General features: G+C 45.8%; 1 protein-coding gene across 1 annotated transcript in view; it reads right to left on the bottom strand.

Annotated features, from left to right (window-relative positions):
- LOC306912631 (contactin-associated protein-like 2) overlaps positions 1-20,581 on the bottom strand; it is a gene marked incomplete at its 3' end in the record, with an annotated part of 274,755 nt that overhangs the window by 151,577 nt on the left and 102,597 nt on the right. The window contains exons 14-16 of the mRNA XM_079489000.1: positions 19,511-19,595; positions 6,027-6,183; positions 431-558 (exon numbers count right to left, since the gene is read on the bottom strand). Coding sequence (XP_079345126.1) covers positions 431-558; positions 6,027-6,183; positions 19,511-19,595 — 370 coding nt within the window. The remainder of the gene's footprint in view (positions 1-430; positions 559-6,026; positions 6,184-19,510; positions 19,596-20,581) is intronic.

The following is a 20,581-nucleotide window of genomic DNA, read 5'->3' as shown; positions in this document are numbered from 1 at the left end:
TACAACCTATCTCAAACCCTCACCCTAACCCTAACCTCCCACGGGGCAGCACACCTAAACCTAACCTTAACCCATGTCTAACCAATGACTATAGTCTAAACTAAGTATGCACCCCGACTGGGGACATAATATGCCTTGAATTTGTTGATGCAACTTTGCTGCACCTGAACTATGTTTTGTCCTTATGCAATTTCCTTTGTGTGGGCATAAATACATTGTTAAAATGTGTGTGTGTGCGTGTGCATGTGCATGTGCGTGTGTGCTCAAAGATAAGGAGAAAGAGAAAAATAAAGTACAACTGAATGCGTTTTTTTCATCAAAATCGGGATGAGGATGTATAACGCAGCGCTGACTCCGAGTCCTGTGTGCTTTTATCTCTGATAGATATTGCGTGCGTGCGTGCGTGCGTGCGTTTACACATAGCGCTCACCGTCTCCCTGGCAACGCAGCGGGCCCACGGTTAGCTCCGCCTCCGAGCCCGGCCGATTGGTGTCGCCCACGGCAACCTGGATGACGGGCAGGTGGTCCTTGTACAGCAGCAGGCCAGAGTCCTCTCTCCTGAACCAGACAGAATTAAAGCAATTAAACCACAAGAGGTCTCAGGTTACCGTGGATTTTACAATGGGTGAGAGGCGTGGTGAGACACGAGTGTAGCGAGTGTCTCGATCCATCTCGATCCATGCAGCCCACCAGAGCGAGCCACACACTGCCTTGTTTTTAGTCAGCCAGTGTGACGGGGAATAGGAGGCGCTTGATGTCTTCACGAGGCCGCCCGGAGCTACACATTCACAGTCATATGCTTAGATGCTTCGGTGCTTTCTTACATGCCCGCACGGCATGGACTTGTAAGAAAATCAAGTGCTCCCCTTCCCCAGACAGCTACAGAGCTGCGGGATCAGCTGGGAATGATATAAAGTGATTGAAGGTGTGGATTATCGGTGAGATTTACAACGGTCACGTGACGGTAACCAGCCAATCAGAATCAAGTATTGAGACTAACCGTTTTAGAAAGTCATTTTACACTTGGTTGCATATGAAAATGGCAGATCTACCAGATCGGCTATTTTCAGCATTATGACGCCATCACCGACCGCCAAAATAGATTTTAGTCGACTAAATCAAAGTCAAAGTCGTACGATTTGTCACACACGTTACCGCAGTGAAATTTGTTCTCCGCATTTGACCCATCTCTTGGAGCGGTGAGCCGCAGCCAAGGAGCGGTGAGCTGCAGCGTGCGCCGCGCTCGGGAATCATTTGATTAGTAGATTTGACCCCCAATCCAACCCTTTGATGCTGAGTGTCAAGCAGGGAGGCATTGGGTCCCATTTTTTACAGTCTTTGGTATGACCCGGCCGGGGATCGAACCCCGACTTCCCAGTTTCAGGGCGGACACTTTCAGATGTCTAAAATGATGACAAAAAAACTCGAAATTTTACTCAGAAGACTGTGACTAAAAGTAAATTACAATGTGCTGTCAACATCAACACTGGTGAACATGTACAGGGAGTGTAATCATAGTGTCGGAGCCAAAACAGACCTAAAACACATTTTGAGTGATTTGCAATATGATTGTGGTTTTGGTTTATTATGATTGTGTTACAACAAGGTGACAGTTTTATTATTATTATTATTAGTAGGCCTAGTAGTAGTCAGTGGCGTGCACAGATAGACACTACTAGGGGGTGCTAGAGCACCTGCCCTTTTCCCCCTGGACAGCAATGTGCCCTTTTTCCCTTATTTTTGTACAGTGTACACTGTACAGTATGTGGACCATGGTGACATTGATCAATTCTTGATAAAAAGCTTCTAATATATTATTTAGGGCCTAGAATCTATAAATCTTACACTATTAAGGCAACCGACCGCACTGCACAAGGTGCCCTTTTTTCACTTGAGCACCTGCCCCTCTAAATGTCATGTCATGTGCATACCACTGTTAGTAGTAGTATTATTTGCATATTCTTATAGTGTTTTGTTTACTAATTTAGGTGTTGTTTATTGCAATATTTTTGATACATGTCTACAGTCCAGTTCTGTTGGTATGTTCCTCGCTGACATCTATAGGTACCTTTCAAAACCTTTCAGGTGAAAGGTACCTCTGGAAGCCACACCTCTGATGGGTGGGGTTTAGTCTTAAGGGGTGTGTTTTTTTTTCACCCACTGTGTAATACTATTGTATTACACAGTGGGTGAAAAAAAAACAGTGGACAGTAGGTGGCAGTAGGACAGAGGCCAGAGCAACTATACATTCCAGCTTGCAAATTCATACTCTGTATTATGTTTTGAGCGTTATAAGATCTACTGCACATGTGACAATGACCAGTGACACCGGGAAAGTGAGTTGAGCTGATGCAACAGCAGGAGTAGAACAAGGCTTTTGACCGTAACAGAATGTAACACAATCGTGAATTTAGTATTTTTTATTGGTGTTGGGAAAGCCAGTATATTATTTTCAAGAGGATCCTATAGCTGAGAGAAGCTCGGGAGGAATATTCTGTTTGGGTGGAAATAAAATATTGGACATTTCATTACCCATTTAGGCCTGACCTCAACATTTAAAAAAATGATTCTAAATCATCCAGTTTTCTGAAATAAATATTTTCACGATTTTTCAAAAATAGCAGACCTACAAGCTTGTAGCGCGACACTCGGTGGCGCGCTATGAGCTTGTAGATCTGCAAAGTGTCTACTGTACACAGTGTAATGTCTAGTGTATAATTTAGATGTGTAAAGACAATACATTGAACTGTGAAGACATACAGTAAAGATGTGATGGCAGGTTAAACAACGTATCAATTATTCATCCAACAGTATAATCCTCTGTCCCTGGAGAGAAATGGACTGACTGAACGCTGGGATGTTCTAAAAATGAAGGAAAGCGTTTTTGAAATTCATGCTGGGATCGATTGTCGGGTGGATGGATGGCCTCAAGGAAGTCATTAGGTAAAGATTATGTGTGCGCACACACGCACGCACGCACGCACGCACGCACACACGCACGCACACACGCACGCACACACGCACAAGCACACAGATCTGATCCGAGTTATTGCAGGACTCTTGTGTTCAAAATGCATCTGAGGGTTATATTTTATTTACATGCTGCATCATTTATCACACTTTTATGAAAATGAACACGAACGAGGCTGTTGCATGAAGACAATTATAGCAAGTGTGTGTGCTGTGTGTGCCTGCGTGCGTGCATGTGTCATAGTTAAGGCCTATTCATAGTCAGTGTTGCGCAGGAACGAGTTACCAGTAATATATTACTGTAATAGTATTACTTTTCCCAGTAATGAGTAGTATAACAAATTACTCTGCCAAAACAGTCATATTATTATACCCATTTATTCGGCCAAAACACGCTGCGTTACTCGTTACAAATGAGCGTCCATTTGTTTTTGTTCATTCATTCATTCATTCATGTACTCAGCAGAAAGTTGTTGCATGCGAACATGCAGACAGTGGTGGTAACATGCATGACGGAGAAATGTATCTGCTTTATTTTGAATTCTTGTCTGTTGAAGATGCCAAGAATATAGAGCGTCGCAGTCCCGCCTCCTACCCTGGACCAGGAAATGAAACCCAATGCATTATTCTCATAGACATTTCTTAAAGTATTTATTTAAAGACGGTTACGCCGCGGACAAAGCCAACTCGAGTCGTGACAACTCATGACAACACAAACAATATTTTGGACCAAACAAATAATTAGAAAGAAGAAAAAAACGGCAGGTTACAACACTTTTTTTGTTGTTTTTCTTCTTTGTAATTATTTGTTTGGTCCAAAATATTGTTTGTGTTGTCATGAGTTGTCACGACTCGAGTTGGCTTTGTCTTTAAATAAATACTTTAAGAAATGTCTATGAGAATAATGCATTGGGTTTCATTTCCTGGTCCAGAGTAGGAGGCGGGACTGCGACGCTCTATAATACAAAGAAACACTTTCCTCAACATCTAACGTGTGTGTTTTAGAGATGCACAGGAATGTTAATTTAAGCTGACTGAAAACACGGATCGCCATCCACTCAGGCAAGACAAACCGACAGCATTTCAGTAGAGATACCGCCGGCACGTTGAATGGAGACTATCGCTGAGCCGCGGTGGTCGCACCGCTCACACAACACATCTCTCTGTTTGTACACATCTCTCTGTGGTCACCTCTCACACAACACATCTCTCTGTGGTCACCTCTCACACAACACATCTCTCTGTGGTCACCTCTCACACAACACATCTCTCTGTGGTCACCTCTCACACAACACATCTCTCTGTGGTCACCTCTCACACAACACATCTCTCTGTGGTCACCTCTCACACAACACATCTCTCTGTGGTCACCTCTCACACAACACATCTCTCTGTGGTCACCTCTCACACAACACATCTCTCTGTGGTCACCTCTCACACAACACATCTCTCTGTGGTCACCTCTCACACAACACATCTCTCTGTGGTCACCTCTCACACAACACATCTCTCTGTGGTCACCTCTCACACAACACATCTCTCTGTGGTCACCTCTCACACAACACATCTCTCTGTGGTCACCTCTCACACAACACATCTCTCTGTGGTCACCTCTCACACAACACATCTCTCTGTGGTCACCGCTCACACAACACATCTCTCTGTGGTCACCTCTCACACAACACATCTCTCTGTGGTCACCTCTCACACAACACATCTCTCTGTGGTCACCGCTCACACAACACATCTCTCTGTTTGTACACATCTCTCTGTGGTCACCTCTCACACAACACATCTCTCTGTGGTCACCTCTTCACCCAAAACTGGACTATGAACTGGGCCTTTACACTCGCCATGTCTTGTGGTCAGTAGCACTATGTCTTGTGGTCAGTAGCACCATGTCTTGTGGTCAGTAGCACCATGTCTTGTGGTCAGTAGCACTATGTCTTGTGGTCAGTAGCACCATGTCTTGTGGTCAGTAGCACCATGTCTTGTGGTCAGTAGCACCATGTCTTGTGGTCAGTAGCACTATGTCTTGTGGTCAGTAGCACTATGTCTTGTGGTCAGTAGCACTATGTCTTGTGGTCAGTAGCACTATGTCTTGTGGTCAGTAGCACCATGTCTTGTGGTCAGTAGCACCATGTCTTGTGGTCAGTAGCACCATGTCTTGTGGTCAGTAGCACCATGTCTTGTGGTCAGTAGCACCATGTCTTGTGGTCAGTAGCACCATGTCTTGTGGTCAGTAGCACTATGTCTTGTGGTCAGTAGCACTATGTCTTGTGGTCAGTAGCACTATGTCTTGTGGTCAGTAGCACCATGTCTTGTGGTCAGTAGCACCATGTCTTGTGGTCAGTAGCACCATGTCTTGTGGTCAGTAGCACCATGTCTTGTGGTCAGTAGCACCATGTCTTGTGGTCAGTAGCACCACGTCTTGTGGTCAGTAGCACTATGTCTTGTGGTCAGAACAGGAATGGTGTGAAGACTCTTTTCTCTTAACACATTAAGGACGGTAACACATCTGTGTCGCTTTTAACCACATTGAACCATTATTTATTTTAAACGTTATAGTTGTTGAAAAACTGCCATTTTTGAAAACGTGTGCAAATCTTTGAATATTATTTTATTCTTTCACGGCAAACATTTTTAACTGGTATCTTTGCTCCTGGAACACAACAGTTTGAGATGTAGGTCGGCGGCCAAATACATTCAGTTGTGGGGCTCCTTGACATGAAAACATTTGAGAACCACTGATATACAAACATAGACATAATGATTTAGAAGACATTTTTGCAGAATTTCACATTGCAGCGATCCGTATCCGAGTACACTTCATTCAATTGTATTCAATGCTTTCGCGTTGCAGCGATCCGTATCCGAGTACACTTCAATTGCTCCCGATGCGGTCCCGGGAACGGTTGGGGGGATCCGCTCCCGGGAACGGTGGGGGGATCCGCTCCCGGGAACGGTACGCAGCATTCACACTAAACCACAACATCTGCCAAGTGGTCCCGAGTGCACATCCGGGACCACAGTGTGAATCCCCACCTTAGACTCACCATGTGTTGAGGTCGGCGTCACAGTTACAGTCATATTTGGGCTCCGTACAGTTCCTGTCGATGCCACAGGCACATTTCTGGACGCCCGGCCCGGAACCCCCCCAGTAGAAGTGTTTCTCACTGCCCCGACCGACCCACCACGTGTAGGGGCTTCCATCTGTTGAGACGCACACGCACGCACGCACGCACGCACGCACGCACGCACGCACGCACGCACGCACGCACGCACGCACGCACGCACGCACGCACGCACACACACACACACACACACACACACACACACACACACACACACACACACACACACACACACACACACACACACACACACACACACACACACACACACACACACACACACACACACAGTGTTAATATTATGAAAATACATGAGGACACAGATAAGGCTAATGTTTATCTGTATAGCACATTTCAAAAACAAGGTCATTAAAAGTGCTTTACACAACACAGTGAGCACTAAACCAGTGGTGGAAAAAGTAATACTTTTGTACTTTTACTCAAGTACATTTTGAATTCTGGACTTTTACTTGTAATGGAGTATTTCTACATTGCAGTATTGGTACTTTTACTGAAGTAATACATACATGTGAGTAGTTGTTCCACCACTACCTCTCACCCTCACGACTCTGTGGTCGTGTCTAATCTCATGTTCTCGTTAGCGCAGCTGTTGTCCAATCCATGCTAATCTCCATCCTCCGTAACCAGGATCCTCTCTCTCTCTCTCTCTCTCTCTCTCTCTCTCTCTCTCTCTCTCTCTCTCTCTCTCTCTCTCTCTCTCTCTCTCTCTCTCTCCCCCCCCCCCACCTACATTCCTACATATGGAATGACTTATATGTGACTATATAGACTTATATATGACTTATATAGACTTATATGTGACTTATACTGTATAGACTTAGGCCTACATATGACTTGTTCAGACTTATATGAGGTAATTAAAAGGAAAGACCAATTACTCACCATATATAGTCACTTACAGTATATATAGTATTGATTGATTGATTGATTGAGAATTGTATTCACAGTATGTACAATGGGTACATTTCAAACAAAGTCAATACAAAAAATGCTACGAGGGTAAAACCATACAAATCAGACAAGACTTGTTTACATCAGGGTCCTCCATTTTCAATTCATCTGAACGTTAAGACGTACAAAAATGCACTTCTACGAAAGAAAAAAAGAAAGAAAAATAAATAAATCATAATACAGTTTAGGAAAAAAGGGATAAACGTGTACAGTATGGGGAAAAAAGTGGTGGGTGGGGACATATTAACCCATTTAGGCCTGACCTCAAAATTAAAAAAAAATCTTCTAAATTCTCCAGTTTTCTGAAATAAATATTTTTCAAAATAGCAGACCTACAAGCTCGTAGCGCGCCACCGAGTGGCGCGCTACGAGCTTGTAGGTCTGCTATTTTTCAATAGCTAAATTATAACATAATGTTTAAAACACCAAAAGAGGTTCCCGCCCAAAAGGGGTTAACTTTGTTTTACAGGGGCCAGTTTTGATTTGCAGTAATGTTTAGAAGCGCTGTGCCCAGCAGGCCATAAGTGCCTTTCTGGGACATTTGATTTTTATTGTCCACAGCACTGGTATGCTTAATGACAGGCTTGCAAAGTGTAAAGCAATCATCGGTACTTTATGCATGTTTACACACACACACACACACACACACACACACACACACACACACACACACACACACAGATAGATAGACAAGAAAGCCATCGTAAATGACAAAAGTGTGGGCAGAAGACCATAAACCACCGTTGATGATGATTACTGAAGGGTCATCTCAATGACGGGAGAGAGAGAGAGAGAGAGAGAGAGAGAGAGAGAGAGAGAGAGAGAGAGAGAGAGAGAGAGAGAGAGAGAGAGAGAGAGAGAGAGAGAGAGAGAGAGAGAGAGAGAGAGAGAGAGAGAGAGAGAGAGAGAGAGAGAGAGAGAGAGAGAGAGAGAACATAAGTCACATTTAGTGCTGTGTTCCCTCAGGTCAATGCGCGTGCGTGCGTGCGTGCGTGCGTGTATATCACGTTTATAGTGCAGAGTTCTCTCAGGTTGAGGCAGATGCACAGATTGTCATCAGGATGACAATGACTTCTTTCACTCATCCATCATGAACACACGCATGGTGCCACATCGAGCTGGAAAGGAAAATTAGCATCTCCATGAAGCTTGTCAACATACTGAAGCTCACAGTGCTGTAAAATATAATAATAGATGGTTGTGTTGAGACTCTGGTCATGACAAAACACAGTGATGATTTAGGCCATGTTATCTGCTGGTGTTGATCCACTGACTGACTCGTGACTGAAAATGTAACAATGGTTTCAACACAGCCATCTTTTTAGAGTACATAGGGGGGCAGGTATTCATGTGTTCTTCTTTCTTTTTCCTGCTCCTTTTCGTCCATGCATGTATTAGATTAACCCATTCCGGGGCGGGAACCCCTTTTGGTGTTAGCATTATGTTATGCTTTAGCTATTGAAAAATAGCAGATCTACAAGCTAATAGCGCGCCACCGAGCTTGTAGGTCTGCTATTTTTGAAAAATCGAAGAACGACTGACATAGAAACATAGCTTCTTCAGAAAACTGTCAGGATGTAGAAGACATTTTTAGAATCTGATCTCAGGTCAAAATGGGTTAAAAATGTCTATTGGATGAAACAGTGTTGAGACATACTGAGTACAAACTGTCACCACTACAGAGAAACATCCAAACATTCCATCAACCATATATATCCCCTCTGGACTAACACTCTTCATATCCTCTGGCCTTAAAAGCATCAGCAACAAAGAACTGAGGCAGCGAGCTGGGCTTAGGAAGAGATCCTCCTCCCACAGCTCTGCACATGGAGAGCTCATATTCTCCTATAACACCATAAGACTATCTCTCTGAAGTGGAAACCACCCCCGAGGGGAACATATAAAGACAGGCTGACCACCAAACAACCCAGGATATTAGGATCTGGAGTGTATTTCTGTAGCATGCAGTGCAATGCATTCTGTGTTTCTGCAGTGCATTCTGAACAACTACTATACCCTCTTTCTGGGCTTGGTGAGATTGAAGGGGAGGGGAGTCTTATAGTGAGAGAGAGAGGAGGGGGGGGGGGGGGGGGTATACACTCCATCGGTCACAGCCTCCATCAGAGGAGGATGATCTCTGACATCTCCTCTGTGTCTCGTTCTTCCCTTCAGTTGTGTTCTCAACTCTCTCAGTGAGAGTCGAGCAGCTCTGCTGCCGTTCACAACACACAGACGCCCTGGGCGAGAAAATGCATCTTTGTTCTTGCTTAAAGGACCACTTCACCACTTTTCAATCCATCTTCATATAAAGAGGTCCTCACTAATAATCATGATAAAATGGCACCATTTTTTTCTACTCAGTCTGTGTCTCATATAGGAGGGTTGTGGGCAGTTTTAGATTTTTATTATTGTGAGAACGATGGCTTCCATTTTCGCATTGCAACTTTTCAGGACTAGAAAGCTTGCAGTTTGCTTGGATTCCCCATCGATGATGTCACTGGTGGACGGGTTTCTGAACTGCCCACAACCATCCCATGAGACACAAACCGAGTAGAAAAGAATTGCGCCATTTCTTTCATGATTATTAGTGAGGACCTATTATAATGAAGATAGGTTGAAAAGTGGTGAAGTGGTCCTTTAATGTAAATCGCTCTGGATTAAGAACATCTGCAAAATGCCTAAATTGTAAATTGTGTCTTTAGCGTCATCTCGCATGCATTCACTGTTTTCATCTAAATCTTTTCTTCTCCTTCCTCAAGACACGCCCTCCCTCTTGTGGGTATTTTTCTCCCGACCTCCATCTTGTGTAAATATCATCTGACTTTCTCTCTTTTAAATCCCCCCCCCCGCCATGAATAGACCTTTCGCTAAATCTTGCCACCAGAACCGAATGTCCAATACTATCTTAGCAGCCGTTGCTAAGCTAGCATAATATATGGTTGGACAAGATTCCATCTCCTGGCCCATAGCTGCCAATGTTATTTCGCCCGCACACGCACACCACACACACACCACACAGCACACGCACACGCACACACGTACGTACGTACGTTGTGGCAGTGTCCATTAATACTAGGCGTTAATTAATTCTACAACACAATCATTATCTCCAATCATCCATCTAGCTCTCCTGCCCTGCCCTCCCCTCTCCTCTCCCCTAAGCAGGGAGATGGAGAGGAGAGGGAATGAGACAGACACAAGGGGCCGTTCGTCGTTTTTCACTCTCCCAGCCCTGACCGGATAGTCTGTTGTTTGTCCACATGTTTTGATCCTGTTTGATGTTACCTTTTTATATATCTCCTGTGAGCACCAAGGATTTCTTTTTTTTTTTTAGTTTTCAGCCTTCAGTTCGTTTTCACATTTATTTTTAAAATGCAGTGACGAACGTCACACGGACTGCTAGGTGCCGTAATATGGTGTAAAACTGGCACAGCGAAATGAGGAGAGATTTCATATCATCCCAAAAAGCGTATAAAAGAAGCTTACCAAAAACAACGAGTATACAGTGCTGGAGTAAATGTACTTCCACCGCCGCATGTAAGTAGCCTTGCCGAGCCATGAGGCCCATAGGGACAGGAGCCTATCTCCTGTTTCTGTAGCGTGAGGCAGCTTGATGTACAAGTACACCCCCTGGACATGACGCTAGTATGTCGCAGAGCCTTACCCCCAATCCAACCCTTGATGCTGAGTGTCAAGCAGGGAGGCACTGGGTCCCATTTTCAGAGTCTTTGGTATGACCCGGCCGGGGATCGAACCCCGACCTCCCAGTATCAGGGCAAACATTCTAACCACAAGGCATGTAGGCCTATCAATATAAAATATAAAATGGACGTGGAAAATATTGAACACTATGGGCAGTATTATGCGTGTCTTAACCCATTTTGGGCGGGAACCCCTTTTGGTGAAAAATAGCAGATCTACAAGCTCATAGCGCGCCACCGAGTGGCATCAAACGGTGGTTCCGTGGCTCAAATGCTCAACAAAACAATGGGCCTTGATATGAAAAGGGTTGAAAACCACTACACGTGAGCAAAATGACTAGGAGAGAGAACGTGCATATCGCCCCGCAGTGAAATATGGGTGCAAACATCAAAAGCAGTATAACACGCACGCACACGCACACGCACGCACGCGCACACACACACACACACACACACACACACACACACACACACACACACACACACACACACACACACACCCTCCCAGATGCTCTTCCCATCTCCTCCAGAGGCTGGTCGCAGACAGGGGGGCTTATTGAGATGAAGCAGGGGGCCTTGAGGGTGACAGTGTAGACATGATTGTGTCTGCTCTGCCTCAATCCCAATCACTAACCGCTGCTGGCGGGAGGGGGGGGGGGAGTATGACAGAGAGAGAGAGAGAGAGAGAGATGGACGGACGGACGGACGGACGGACGGGTTGGGGGGGGGGTTGGACGGAACGGACGGACGTACGGACGGACGGACAGACAGACAGAAACAGATGCCAGATTCCAATACTCGCTCCCTCCACAGTCCACACTCTGCCCTTGCAGCTTTCAACCCGGAAAAAAAAACAGTTTGTCTGTAATCCACGTAACTCGGAAACCGTTCGCCCCACGGACACGTCTCCAACGCCACCATAGTGCAGTGCAGAGCCCGGTGTCGCCCCACAGACACGTCTCCAACACCACCATAGTGCAGTGCAGAGCCCGGTGTCGCCCCACAGACACGTCTCCAACGCCACCATAGTGCAGTGGACACGTCTCCAACGCCACCATAGTGCAGTGCAGTGCCCGGTGTTGCCCCACGGACACGTCTCCAACGCCACCATAGTGCAGTGCAGTGCCCGGTGTCGCCCCACGGACACGTCTCCAACGCCACCATAGTGCAGTGGACACGTCTCCAACGCCACCATAGTGCAGTGGACACGTCTCCAACGCCACCATAGTGCAGTGCAGAGCCCGGTGTCGAGTCCGTCGGATAGCCGGTTGTCCAGCACCGGCACAACAGCCCCTGCCCAGGCTATAATGGTCAGGGCCCAAATTAGCCAATTATTGATCACACCTGATCACCCCTAGATCTCTATATATGGAGCTGGCCTGTTCTGACATCACAATGTTGTTCTGACATCTGCAAAGACTCCATGTTTGGGCATGCCCGACAAAGAACTCCATATATGGTAATATCTGTAATAACTGGGTGGTGCATCCATTTCCAACTTGCATCGTTCCAAGTAGGCCCAACGGGCAACGCTCTAGTAGTATGACTATAATAGTACTAATAGTAAAAAAAAAAGCACAACCGTGTGAACTGAGTGGTGCAAGGTCTTATATAGCCTGATCAGCTGTGGTCTGACGTAATGTCAGTGACCATAATAACCATGCTCATTATTTTGGTACGAACAAACACGGGTACAAAGCCAGTTGTTGGAGTGGTTTGCACCACTCAATGATGATGATGATGTCACTAAAGCCAGATATTCTGGTCTAGTATAATGCCATTTATTTTGAAGCACATTTTGAAAGAGAGTTACAACAGGCCTTCCCTCTCAGCTCTTCAACCATTACAGTTAATATGACAGACTTGACAAATCTGTACCAATTAAGAGACAAAACCTAAAGTGAAACATGGCCTCAAACTAGAATAATGCATCATTAACAGATGGGTGGACTTGACAAGCTACTAGAATAATGCATCATTAACAGATGGGTGGACTTGACAAGCTACTAGAATAATGCATCATTAACAGATGGGTGGACTTGACAAGCTACTAGAATAATGCATCATTAACAGATGGGTGGACTTGACAAGCTACTGAGAGCTACATTACACTCAAAACCCATGAGCAGGAGAAAGCAAACAGCGTAGCCTTTTGTACTTTTACTACAATTATTACTACAATTATTTGAAAACATTTGTTACTATAGTTACTTTGTACATTTTGATTGCTCTATAGGGGAGAACGGGGTAAGATGAGCCAGCGGGTAAGTTGAACCACCCCCTTTATCTAGAAAACTAGAAAACTGTGTTGCCATGTGACCTTACATCTAGTAAGCATCCATCATTTACACCTGGCTGTGAAGTTGAGAAGCACATGGGGAAAGTAGAAAACATTATTTTACACAAAAAACAGTTTTTTGTCGGTCAAAGTAAAATTTTGACCTACCCATACCTATTTACCTGGGGCAAATTGAGCCACTTGACCACTTTTTTTAAAAATGTCATATTTTCATGGCCCTTTGTCATAGATGCTTACTCATCATTTCAATTGATAGAAGACATCCTGGGTAGATCATTAGATTTTACTGCCATCTCATTTTGCCTTGCTTCCAGGACAACTTAAGCAAAAGGTGATTCATCTTACTCCGTTCTCCCCTATACATTTCGGACATTTGAAAATAGCCGATCTATACAAGCTCACAATGCGTCATTGGTGAGCTTTTTCCCCAAGTACGTATATATACGGATGTATGTGATGCTAGGTGGCGTCATATCCCAGGTTCGTATATATATGGATGTCGACGCTAGATGGCGTCATATCCCAGGTCCGTATATATATGGATGTCGACGCTAGGTGGCGTCATATCCCATGTCCGTATATATACGGACGTCGACGCTAGGTGGCGTCATATCCCAGGTTCGTATATATATGGATGTCGACGCTAGATGGCGTCATATCCCAGGTCCGTATATATACGGACGTCGACGCTAGGTGGCGTCATATCCCAGGTCCGTATATATATGGATGTCGACGCTAGGTGGCGTCATATCCCATGTCCGTATATATACGGTTGTCGACGCTAGGTGGCGTCATATCCCAGGTCCGTATATATACGGTTGTCGACGCTAGGTGGCATCATATCCCAGGTCCGTATATATACGGTTGTCGACGCTAGGTGGCGTCATATCCCATGTCCGTATATATACGGACGTCGACGCTAGGTGGCGTCATATCCCAGGTCCGTATATATACGTACCCCAACGTATACTCTGTCTATGTAATGGTTGAGGCCTACGGAAGCTTTTAACATTGGTCCGGTTCCTATGGCAACGCCCCACCGTTTCTAACTATGGGATTTGAAAATATATTCAAAGTGCAAAGCAGTCGAAAGGTCGGATTCCTTGGTGGATTTTCTGCCATCCACGTTTCGGATTTAATTTGTGCCTTTGTACCGCGACACTGCCACCATGTAAAAGCTTCTGACGAAAGGTAAAGAGTGTGTGCTTGTTCCAATGCTGCTAGAGTGTGTGTAGTGAGTGTGTGTGTGTGTGTGTGTGTGTGTGTGGAAACCATTATCTGGGTAATGAAAGACCTGAGCACAGATGGGCAGAGTCAGTGTGTGTGTGTGTGTGTGTGTGTGTGTGTGTGTGTGTGTGTGTGTGTGTGTGTGTGTGTGTGTGTGTGTGTGTGTGTGTGTGTGTGTGGACACAATGGCTTCAATAGACAAGGAATATTTCATAAAATATGATTTCATATTAACAAAGATTGATTAATATACAGTATGTCCCAATGTGACTTTCCTGATTCGAATAGCCAGGCAGGAGTTTTTGTTTCACAACTCACTTTTCTCCATGAGCTTTAACACAGCCATACACGGGACATGAAAGACACGGGCCTCTAGTGCAGTGTTTCCCAACCTTTTTTCTGCCAGGGCACACTTTTCATAGCCCAAAAATCCCAGGGCACACCTAGATGCGGGGGGGGGTGTATATATATATATAGTTAATGTGTATATACTTTTTCCACAGAGACACACACACAGCTTAATGTATTTGTATATATATATATATATATATATATATATATATAATATACTAATATATTTGTAATATTAATAGATTTTATTTCCTGAACTACCAATGCGAACACAAATGCTTCCATCACGTCACGCATGATCAACAAAGTTGAATCACAAGTGTTTGTTCACCGCAGCCAGGCAAGAAAGACTTCTCCCTAAAGTTTCCATAAAGTTCACTTTAAAGTTGCGTTTGAGAAACTTATATAATTATGAATTTACGGTATGACAACAGCGAACGTGAAACATGAAGGACCACTCTGCTTCTCTGTCTTTATTGTTGTGAATCATCTGCCGTTACTGTCATGCAGTGCAGTTCAGCTGTATGTAGGTCTGCCCTGGCGAAGCCCACCACAGCCGCTTTTGCAACACAGTGTGGGCTTGTAGGTCAGCTTAAAAGATCGACACCACTGCACACCAGCAAAAAGCAGGCTCCACATGATCAACTCACAACGCGTTTTGCATCGTTTCAACTGCCCGTGTGAACGCACCAGCAGGAACACACTGAAAGCCTGGTGACGCGAGGTTAGGAATGCACAGAGCAGCAAGCAGTGTTTTTTGATACAGTACGTGCCAGGCGAGTAGGTGATCTCCTCATGTAAACAAAGCCACACATTTATTTGGCCGAGGGTCGTTAGACTGGTGGGGATGGGAACAACAACAATGATGATGCAAATTGCAACAACGGACCGCATGGCAGCCCACTGAGCCCTGCAGTATCTATTGCTGTCTGGGGAGGGTCGGGGTTTTCAGTATCTATTGCTGTCTGGGGAGGGTCGGGGTTTTCGTTTCGTTTTCAACGAAAATAAAAGCCTGGGTACCGACTCGAGGCTACTTCTGTTCAAATCAAACGGCACACCTGGCCATTTCAAACGGCACACTAAAGTGCCGCGGCACACAGGTTGGGAATCACTGCTCTAGTGTGAGGGTGGTGGTCTGGTGCTCTTTGCCCTCAGGGTGGTTGTGCTGCTCTTTGCCCTCAGGGTGGTGGTGGTCTGCTGCTCTTTGTCTTCAGGGTGGTGGTCTGCTGCTCTTTGTCTTCAGGGTGGTGGTCTGCTGCTCTTTGCCTTCAGGGTGGTGGTCTGCTGCTCTTTGCCTTCAGGGTGGTGGTCTGCTGCTCTTTGCCCTTAGGGTGGTGGTCTGCTGCTCTTTGCCTTCAGGGTGGTGGTCTGCTGCTCTTTGCCTTCAGGGTGGTGGTCTGCTGCTCTTTGCCCTTAGGGTGGTGGTCTGCTGCTCTTTGTCTTCAGGGTGGTGGTCTGCTGCTCTTTGCCTTCAGGGTGGTGGTCTGCTGCTCTTTGCCTTCAGGGTGGTGGTCTGCTGCTCTTTGCCTTCAGGGTGGTGGTCTGCTGCTCTTTGCCTTCAGGGTGGTGGTCTGCTGCTCTTTGCCTTCAGGGTGGTGGTCTGCTGCTATTTGCCTTCAGGGTGGTGGTCTGCTGCTCTTTGTCTTCAGGGTGGTGGTCTGCTGCTCTTTGCCTTCAGGGTGGTGGTCTGCTGCTCTTTGCCCTCAGGGTGGTGGTCTGCTGCTCTTTGTCTTCAGGGTGGTGGTCTGCTGCTCTTTGTCTTCAGGGTGGTGGTCTGCTGCTCTTTGCCTTCAGGGTGGTGGTCTGCTGCTCTTTGTCTTCAGGGTGGTGGTCTGCTGCTCTTTGCCTTCAGGGTGGTGGTCTGCTGCTCTTTGCCTTCAGGGTGGTGGTCTGCTGCTCTTTGCCTTCAGGGTGGTGGTCTGCTGCTCTTTGCCTTCAGGGTGGTGGTCTGCTGCTCTTTGTCTTCAGGGTGGTGGTCTGCTGCTCTTTGCCTTCAGGGTGGTGGTCTGCTGCTCTTTGCCCTCAGGGTGGTGGTCTGCTGCTCTTTGCCTTCAGGGAGGTGGTCTGCTTCTCTTTGTCTTCAGGGTGGTGGTCTGCTGCTCTTTGCCCCGTTTTCACACCCGTTTAATTCACTAATAAATTCATTATTAATCTATAATTTGTTAAATTGAAAAAAGGCTTTGTTAAGACCTCCATATTATTATGGTCAATGCCTGTGTGAAAAGTGGGAGTGATTGGTGCAGGCAGTGAGGAGCTACGGCGGTGTTTCTGACACACACACACACACACACACACACACACACACACACACACACACACACACACACACACACACACACACACACACACACACACACACACACACACACACACACATTCAGACATTGACTGAATTATAGTATTATTATTATATATATGTCATTATATATTATATATTATTATATTATTATATTATTGTCTCCACCAGGCCGAAGGCATGGGGAGAGAGTATGTTTTGCACTCCGTCCGTCCGTCCGTGTGTCCGTGTGTCCGTCCGTCCGTGTGTCCGTGTGTCCGTCCGTCCGTGTGTCCGTCCGTCTGTGAACAGCTAATCTCCGGCACCGTTAACCCGGTCGATGTCAAATCTTGCACACACACTCCCTGGATGCCAACGATGAACCTCTGCCCCAGAATTTCCAGAACGGCCTGTTATAGCGCCACCAGGAGGCCGCTTTGTGCAAAACAAGTTTTTGGACAGTACACTTACAGATTTTGTCCAAACATCACGCAAATTGGTACACAGTCTCTCTAGAGCCATTCAACGAAACGGGTCTTTCAGATTTCTCAGACTCCATCCTGATTGGCTAAGATTGGCTTCCAAAGTTTGCAGGAGTGCTCAGTTTCAAACAAAATGCTGCAAATCATGGACACATCGTGTGATTTCCGTGACATTGTGCATGCACATTCCCACTAGGCCGAGGAAGAAATGCCACGTGAACATTTTCAACTCAGCCTCATGGTGGCGCTATAACTCGCCGAAAAGTGTTTTTACCTCTAACTGCACGGATCTGTGGATAACTTTGTATGCCAACTCGCTAGAGGCCAAGGAAAAACCTTTGCCTGGAATTTTTCACATCTGCTCTTTATAGCGCCACCAGGAGGCCGACATATGTAAAACACATTTTCTAATATTACTCCTTTTATTTTATCCAAATTTCACGCAAATCGGTACACATGCTCTCCATAGTCATGTGATCAAGACGCGTTTGTTTGATTTCTCATAATCCACCTTCATTGACTACGATTGGCTTCTAAACCTTTCAGGAGTAGCCCGCTTTGTACCCGTTTTGTACAAATTGCCACAATTACTCAACGCAGCGTCCGATTGCGGTGAAACTGTGCATGCATATTCCCACTAGGCTGAGGAAGAAATGCCACTTGACAGTTTTCAAATCAGCCTCATGGTGGCGCTACAACAGGCCAAGCCGCGTCACACACCCACACACACACACACACACACACACACAAAACATCCTCCTGGTGGAGACCTGTGCCCAGAAGGGCACTTTTTCTAGTTATATATAGTATGATGATGATTATAGTATGATTATAGTATGATGATGATGATGATGATTATAGTATGATGATGACGATGATAGGCTAATGCAAATGTTTAACAATAATTTAACTCTTGAGAAAGATCTACCAACTCTATGATACAAAAAACATCACCAACTAAGACAAAAACCACCCATTGCTCAACTAAGTGGCACAAATTGCGACGTGGCGTTAAGATGTGATTTTATTGGTCCATTCTTTCTGGGGAAGGACAGCCGTGCACGCACGCACGCACGCACGCACGCACGCACGCGCGCACATGCACGCCAGTTTTGTCTTCATTAGTGTGCAAGTTATACATGATTCTATCAACGTCCATCTATCTGAGTCTTGTTCAGACTCACAGTCGAGCTGCAGATACTTGGGACGAGTCCAGCTGTTGCTGAATCTAACGAGAGAGAGATTTCCTACTTCCTGTGTTACCCATGATACTAAGGCTCCGAAAAACTGTGCTAAAATGTTGAAAAGACAAGTAATTTTATGCGTGGCAGAATATAGCGTGTGCTCTGAATATAGCCGATCTACAAGCTCCCAAGGGGCCTAAAATATGGGCCCGGGCCCGGCCCGACGCCCGACACCTTTTTATTTATTTATTATTTCTAGCATGTGCGCCAGTTTATTGGCACACGGCACGCAGCAGCGGCAGCCACTCGCTCTCAGCTGTGGTCTAAATACCCCATTCGCCATACCCGAGGCGGGGTTGGCGAACGGGCCTTTCTGTGTGGAGTTTGGAAAGGAACTGATAAAACTGATAAAACTTATTTTATCTGTACAAAACCAACTTTGTTTAGTGTGGTAATTCTCCTGCAGTGTTTTGACTGCTTTGTTGCGGAGCTCCTCTGAGTCAGTTCTGTCAGAGCTTAGAATGGCACTGGTCCCTCAAGGCCCCATGCTTCATCTCAATAAGCCCCCCTGACTGCTACCCGCTCTGGAGGAGATGGGAAGAGCATGTGGGCGGTGTGTGTGTGTGTGTGTGTGTGTGTGTGTGTGTGTGTGTGTGTGTGTGTGTGTGTGTGTGTGTGCGCGCGTGTGCGTGCGTGCGTGCGTGCGTGCGTGCGTGCGTGCGTGCGTGCGTGCGTGCGTGCGTGCGTGCGTGCGTGCGTGCGTGCGTGCGCGCGTGCGTGCGTGCGTGCGTGCGTGCGTGGGATTCTGACAGTGTAATGTGATGGAAGTTGGCAGCTAATTAATGATTCATATTTCCGAGTAAATTATCTTCCCTTGCTCTGCTCTGATTGGTAATTTCCTGGGTCAGTTCATACCTGGGGTGTTGAGCAGTCTGGACATGCGACAGCCGTAGGAGATGAACTGCTCACAGTGCTCTGCGCTGGCGGTGATGGCTGCCATCTTGGAAAACAGACAGACAGACAGAATTAGGAGAGAGAGAGAGAGAGCGTGTGTGTGTGTGTGTGTGTGTGTGTGTGTGTGTGTGTGTGTGTGTGTGTGTGTGTGTGTGTGTGTGTGTGTGTGTGTGTGTGTGTGTGTGTGTGTGTGTGTGTGTGTGTGTGTGTGTGCGTGTGCAACACTCTCGTCCCTTGCTCAATAACACGTAGTCTAAATGAATCGGGTCCGCCAAAATTCCAGAAACGTTCATAGCAATTTAAAGCGTGTCATACTTGTTATGCGACACGTTTCAAAAACGTATCCAGCAAACCAGCCCCTCGGGCAAGAAGCTGTAGTATTCCATGGAATCAGAACAACACTTGTTAACCCATTTTGACCTGAGATCAGATTCTAAAAATGTCTTCTACATCCTGACAGTTTTCTGAAAAAGTTATGTTTCTATGTCAGTCGTTCTTCGATTTTTCAAAAATAGAAGACCTACAAGCTCGTAGCGCGCCACTCGGTGGCGCGCTATGAGCTTGTAGATCTGCTATTTTTCAATAGCTAAAGCATAACATAATGCTAACACCAAAAGGGGTTCCCGCCCAAAATGGGTTTAAGCATAACATTTAAAAAAGGATGCCTCCATTAGGCTGGGCTCAGGTGTCACTTAGCTACAGGCAAGCCCATTTCTCAGCAGTAATGACTTCGTTACTGGAACAGACCGAGACGCTTCATCAGATCACACTGATTGTAATGCGAAGTGCATTCCAAAGTTCTGGTTCCAAAACTTTTTGGATTACGGGTTCCTTCACCTGCATGGTGAAAATGTACTCACAATGCACTCATATCATATCCGCCAAACAGGTATGGACTAGTATGTTTAACCCATTTTGGGCGGGAACCCCTTTTGGTGTTAGCATCATGTCATGCTTTAGCTATTGAACAATAGCAGATCTACAACTACAAGCTCATAGCGCGCCACCGAGTGGCGCGCTACGAGCTTGTAG

The sequence above is a fragment of the Electrona antarctica genome (assembly GCF_951216825.1).
Source record: "Electrona antarctica genome assembly, chromosome: 20".
Taxonomy (NCBI): Eukaryota; Metazoa; Chordata; class Actinopteri; order Myctophiformes; family Myctophidae; genus Electrona; species Electrona antarctica.
This window is presented reverse-complemented; position numbering and strand designations above follow the sequence as displayed.